The sequence below is a fragment of the Ichthyophthirius multifiliis genome (genome assembly GCF_000220395.1).
Source record: "Ichthyophthirius multifiliis unplaced genomic scaffold scaff_1120509250203, whole genome shotgun sequence".
Classification (NCBI taxonomy): Eukaryota; Ciliophora; class Oligohymenophorea; order Hymenostomatida; genus Ichthyophthirius; species Ichthyophthirius multifiliis.
Genome location: NW_004086973.1, coordinates 31,649 through 37,756, shown reverse-complemented (window position 1 = coordinate 37,756; position 6,108 = coordinate 31,649). Strand labels below are relative to the sequence as shown.

General features: G+C 14.3%; 1 protein-coding gene across 1 annotated transcript, besides 13 other annotated features; it reads right to left on the bottom strand. All coding sequences in view use genetic code 6, as the record gives it.

Moving 5' to 3' along the window:
* Positions 1-870: 870 nt before the first annotated feature.
* Positions 871-951: a microsatellite.
* Positions 898-951: a microsatellite.
* Positions 952-1,448: 497 nt separating this feature from the next.
* IMG5_056380 (hypothetical protein) lies at positions 1,449-5,250 on the bottom strand (the record flags this gene model as incomplete). Its single annotated transcript, XM_004037253.1, has 9 exons — positions 1,449-1,529; positions 1,667-1,907; positions 3,594-3,602; positions 3,704-3,946; positions 4,082-4,212; positions 4,274-4,478; positions 4,522-4,700; positions 4,756-4,982; positions 5,189-5,250. Coding segments are annotated over 9 exons (1,378 nt in total), but the record flags the coding sequence as incomplete, so codon positions are not given.
* Positions 1,541-1,601: a microsatellite.
* Positions 1,552-1,608: a microsatellite.
* Positions 2,081-2,126: a microsatellite.
* Positions 2,082-2,132: a microsatellite.
* Positions 2,092-2,125: a microsatellite.
* Positions 2,782-2,837: a microsatellite.
* Positions 3,361-3,417: a microsatellite.
* Positions 3,963-4,024: a microsatellite.
* Positions 4,009-4,048: a microsatellite.
* A 362-nt stretch (positions 5,251-5,612) lies between the features above and the next one.
* Positions 5,613-5,651: a microsatellite.
* Positions 5,622-5,653: a microsatellite.
* Between the last annotated feature and the right edge of the window lie 455 nt (positions 5,654-6,108).

Here is a 6,108-nt window from a genome sequence, read left to right as displayed (position 1 = left end):
ATTTATGTGAAACAATATAGCAATATAAATAATATTTAAAAATTGAAAAGGATAAGAGTTTAGATTATTGTGAATAAACAAGGAATTAAATTTTTTATAAAGGTTTAATTGTTGCTATTAATAATTATATAGAAAGTATGATAGGATATGAATAAATATATAAGGAAAAAGATGAAAATTAAAGAAGGTAAAATATAATTAAATATTTTGAGGAAAATTAAATGTTTTAAATTGATTTACATTTTTTTATTATATAAAATTCTATCAGTAGTATTATTAGTTTTTTTGTGGATATAAGTAAATAATACATTTCTTAAATGCTTTATTTTCAAAATACTATATTTGCTAGTTAGATTATTGTTATATTTTTGGTTTTTGGATTGGGTTGGAATTAATTTCAAAATTCTATATAGTAAGAAATTATTCATGTTAGATCCTTACTGACTATTTTAAATATAGAAATTATTAAAGAAAATATATATATTAAATCATATTTAGAATAATAACCTTGATTAATATAAAGAAAAAATATTAGTTATGTTATATTATAAATAAATAGAGTATTTTAATCATAATTTAATATTATATAATATAATATCTAATTTTGTTTGTTTTTAATTTAGATATATTAATATAAATATAAAAATTAAAAATATTTATATTTAAATTTGTTTTCAGATATTTATTATAAATATACAATATAAATTATTAAAAAACTTTAATTTAAAAAAATAAAAATATAAAATATAATAGCAAATTTATAATAACTTTTAAAAATATTTTATTAAAAAAATAAATTATTTATTTTAAATAAAAACAAAATAAATGTAAAAAAGCATTAAATTAGTAAATATATAGTATAATATAGTATTTATAATAATTAATATTTTTTAATTATATTTTATTTATTTTATAACATTAAGTTTTATTTATTTATATATTTTTTATTTTTTTTCAGTTTTAAGTTTTATGTTTTTAATCAACACTATTGTTTCCTTAAATTTTAAATTCTTCTTCATTAATTAAAGAAGTATTTTAATTATCTTCAATAATTTTTTAAGTTAAGTTGTACTAATTTTATTATTTTATAATATATTATTATCCTAAATTTCTATTTCTTATTTATTTTAGGAATATATAACAGTATTATGAGGTGGTGAAGCTTTAGGTTTTTTTTTATTTTTATTTTTATTAATTATACTTAAATTGATTTCTTCTATTTATTATTAGTTTTTAATCTTTAATTATTCTAAAACAGCAATTTCTTCTTAGTTTTTTTATTATTTACATGATTATTGAATTTTAAGATCATTTTTTTATTTTATGAAGTTAATGACATTTTCACAAACTAAATCAATTCTTTATTACATTTATAATTAAGCATCTTATTTATTAATTAATATACCTTTGAATATTAAAATATTTTAATTTTTTTTAATAATAAATACCATTATACCAAGAATGTTAAACAATTTATTATATATTTATTCTTTTTAAAGGATCAGGTTCTAGCATTTTATTAATTAAATCTAAAAAATTAAAAAATATAGAATATTATATATATATATTTGAAAAATATATATATATATATATATATATATATATATAATTTTTATTTTATATTTTTTTAATATATTTTTATAAAAAAAACCTTTAAATTCATTACTAGGTTTACAATTATTATAGAATATTTTCCAAAAATATGATTTATTTTCTAAACAAAATCTAGAATAATATCTATCAGTACTTATAGCATTTTCAAAAGGTGCACTGTTCATTACCATCATGAAAAGCACACAACCTAATTAAAATACATCTATTTATAACGGACTATATTCTGGTATATTATTTTCATTTATTTCTGGTGGGTTATATTCAGGAGAACCTATAGGTAATGCATATTAAATCTATTCTGTATTTTATAATTATATAGAGAAACCAAAATCACATAATTTTGTTTATAATTATTTGTTTATTAAAATATTTTCAGGTTTTATGTCTTAATGAGCAATTCCATATTTATGTAATTAATCAATACCTTTTATTATTATTTAATGATTTTCTTTTTTTTAAATCTTTCAATTTTTATATTTTATAATTATTTATATATTATTTATATATATTTTTTTATTCAAAAATATTATTGAAACTTTAAACTATTTATTTGAAAAAATATCGTGCTAAGTTTTCTTCAAATTTAGGTGTAAATTTTAAAAAATAAAACAATTCGCCATAATCTGCTAAATTCATTACATAATAAATTACTTTTTTTATTCTTCCATCATTTTTTATATATTATCCGTTTAAACATACATATTTCAACTTAACAATATGTTTATTTTAGGTAAATTAACTTAGAATATTAACTTCATTTAAAAATAATTAAAAGACATTTTCATCTTCTATATTTTTCATTAATTTTATGGCAACTTTTTTATTATTTTGTAAATTTATTGCAGCCTTTACTCTTTTTTTAAGTGTAAAATATAATTATAAGATTGTTTTATAATTATAAAAAATATCTAAATTATTAATGTTATTATTAATTTTTTAAGAAATTAAAAAAAAATGTTTTTATATTTAATTTTTTTAACTTTGCATATCTTCCTTCCCCTAAAGTGTATAATATCTTATAATTAGAATCTAATTAGCTTGTTTTTGAATCTATTTTGGAAATTCTTTTACTATATAACATTTTTATTAATAATTATTTATATTATTATTTTATTTATAATTATTAATTAAAAAAAATAACTAAACTAAAAAATATAAGTAATATTAATATATATATATATATATATATATATATATATATATATATATATATATTTATATATTAAAATTGAAAATTGTGAATATTATATAATTTATATTATTTTATTTTATTAATAATAGCTTTTATAGTTAATTAAATATGTATACTTTTGTTTTTTTTTTTTAATAATTTATTTTATATTAATTCAAACTTTTTTTAAATAATTTAAAAATAATTAATATATTTTATTTAATAAAAAAGAATTCGTTTTATTTAATTAAATAAATATTTTTTTCTATACCTTAATAATTTAATTATATTTTATATATAAATTTTTATTAAAATCTATATATAGAATTATTAATCATATATTATTAAAATTATATTTTTACCCTTTAATTTTATAGTATAAATTTAAATTTTATAGCTTTTAATATTAATATTTTTCCTTAATGATTATATTTCCTAAAAATATTTAATTTAAATTTACATATTACAATAAATAAATAAATATCTTTAATATATTTTAATAATTAGTTATTTAAAAATTTATTTTATTTTTTTAAATATATTAAATATTTATTTAATGATTGTTTATATACTTTTATTATTTTTAATATTATTATATTTGTTTATAATTTTAAAATATTTTTTTATTAATAGTTTTACGTAAAATAATATAAAAATATATATGAATAAATTATATTTAAAAATATATTTTATAAATTAATAATATTTTAAAAAGAATTTAAAAATTATTATAATTAAAAAAAATAATATATTACAATACAAAATTTAAAAATAATTTAATATATTAATAAATATAAAAACATTTTACAAACAAAAACTATATAATATTTTATTTTATATTATTAATTTTTAATAAATGATATATATATATATATATATTTATTTTAATAATTCTCATTATTTTAATTATTTTTAAACTTTTCCATCAACACTATTCTTATATTTTTCTTATAAATGTATTTTTTCCCACTAAATAATATTATTTTCACAATTTTAACACATTTACTGATATTTATCTCCAACAAAATCTATAAAAATATTATACAAAGGAAGAATAATAATTTTGTAAAAATTGCTTTCCTATTTAGATATTATCTCTAACTAATCAAGACCTAATAAATAAGATGTGACCGGGATTCCAAGTTTTTATTCGTCTTAAACCTAAAATATAAATAAGTATATATATATATATATATATATATATATATATATATATATATATATATTTATATATTATATTTTTATTTATACATTATTTTTTATAAATAAACTTTTAAATATATTAATATTAAATACTTATAGAGTGAATTCTTCGCATATTCTTAAACTCCATTGTTTAGCTAGTTCAAATTTTTTTGTAGGACCAGTTAAATCTGCTACATGTACAATAAATCCACACATAAGCTTTTTATCATTTTCTGACTCAACTAATTATATTATAAATTAATATATATATATATTTTTTTATTTTTTAATAAAAAAAAAAACTCAATTTGACTTTTTCTTTTTTTTTATATGTTAATTTTATTTCAAATTACTAAGTTATTTCTTTATGTTTTTTCATATCTGTTGACAATATATTTGAAATGCAATATTTCCTTATTGTTTTTTATTCATTTACTGAAATATTTTTCAAAAAATTGTTTTGAATTAATAATTTAAATAGAGTAGATGCATGATGATTTTCTAATACCTTGTTTACTTTTATAATTTTATTTATTTTAAAATAAATATACAGATTCATCATTATGCTTTATGGCTAATTTTGATTAAATTGCAACTTCAAAAGTGTTAGTTCTTCCTGTATGAGCAACATCATGTCCTAAAGCTGAGAAAAGTAAAGTAAATTCATCTAGAAAATCGAGATATTATTCAAATAATTTTTAATTTAAAAAATAGTAAATTGCTTAAGAAACTAATTTACAAAAAAATTTCATAAAAAAAAAATATTTTTAATATATAATAAATACCTGCAATAGCATGTTAAAAATTATGAAAAGGATTATTTTATTAATCATACTTTTATTATAATTCTAATAAAAACTTTTAAAATATTCCTTCTTAAATGTTCAATTTTTTAACAAATCCATGTATTTTAAACATATAAAAAATATATTTTATTTTCTCTAATGGACTTTAAATTTTATAAAAAGGGAAATCCCAACTACAAAGCAATTCCTCGTCTTATTAACTAACACTAAAAATATCATTTTAAACTAAATTATATATATTATATATCCAAATATTTTTTATTTTAAACCAATTTGCTGATTTAAGTTTATTTCTTCACTTTATTATCTCGATATACTGTTGAATTTCGGCAATAATTAACTCATTATTGGTTTGAAATTGCTTTTATTTTTATTAATTTAAAATTTTATGATTGTAAAAAAAAAAATTAACATTGGTAAATCTGTATTATAATATTCAACTACATAGCAATCTTTATATTATTCGCCAGTCATCTTTTATTTTTTATATAATTTAATGAAAAAATATAAATAACTTACGTCTATTTATGAAGAAATTTTATATTCTATTGATTTGTCTTTTAAAATATTGATTAAATCTTTTGTTGTGAAATGGTTTTGTAAAAGAAAATGTTCAATTAATATTTAACATGAATTTTCAATTTCTTTATTTATGTTCTTTCTATTTTTTAATTATTTATTTTATCTAGTTTTTTTTGTTAGAAATTATAATTTTATTACTTTTGTTAATTAAAAATAAGCAAAAAAGAATCTATTTAATTATATTAGCTTCTTAAAGGAATTATATCTATTTAATAGTTTTCGCCATTTACATTTCCAAAATTTTATTATTCGGATTATAATTCATTAATTATTTTTATAATTAATTATTTATTATCTTCTTCAAAAATAATATCATCCAAAAGTAATTGTTATTCAAGTTCATAATTATTTGGAACGTTTATAATACTATAAATTTATTATAAATATTAAATAAATATATTATATAAAAATTGCTCATAATCAGAAGTTAAAGATGAAGGCTAATAAATAAGTTATCTTTTTTTGTTAAATAAAAAGAACATATTATTAGGATTTTTTAACTCTAATATTTACATTGTATATTCTTTAAAACTTATATTTGAAATTAGCCCTATAAAATATCTCCATAGTTTTGTTAACTATTTTATTTTATTTTAATTTTTAAATGATTAAAAATTAATACTTTTTCTACAAATGCAAATAAATTAAGTCTAAAATTTTCAATTTAAATAATAAATTATACATATTTAGAATCTCCTATTGGAATAAATATTTAATTACCACAAGTTTTAATTTCCCATTATTCTTCTG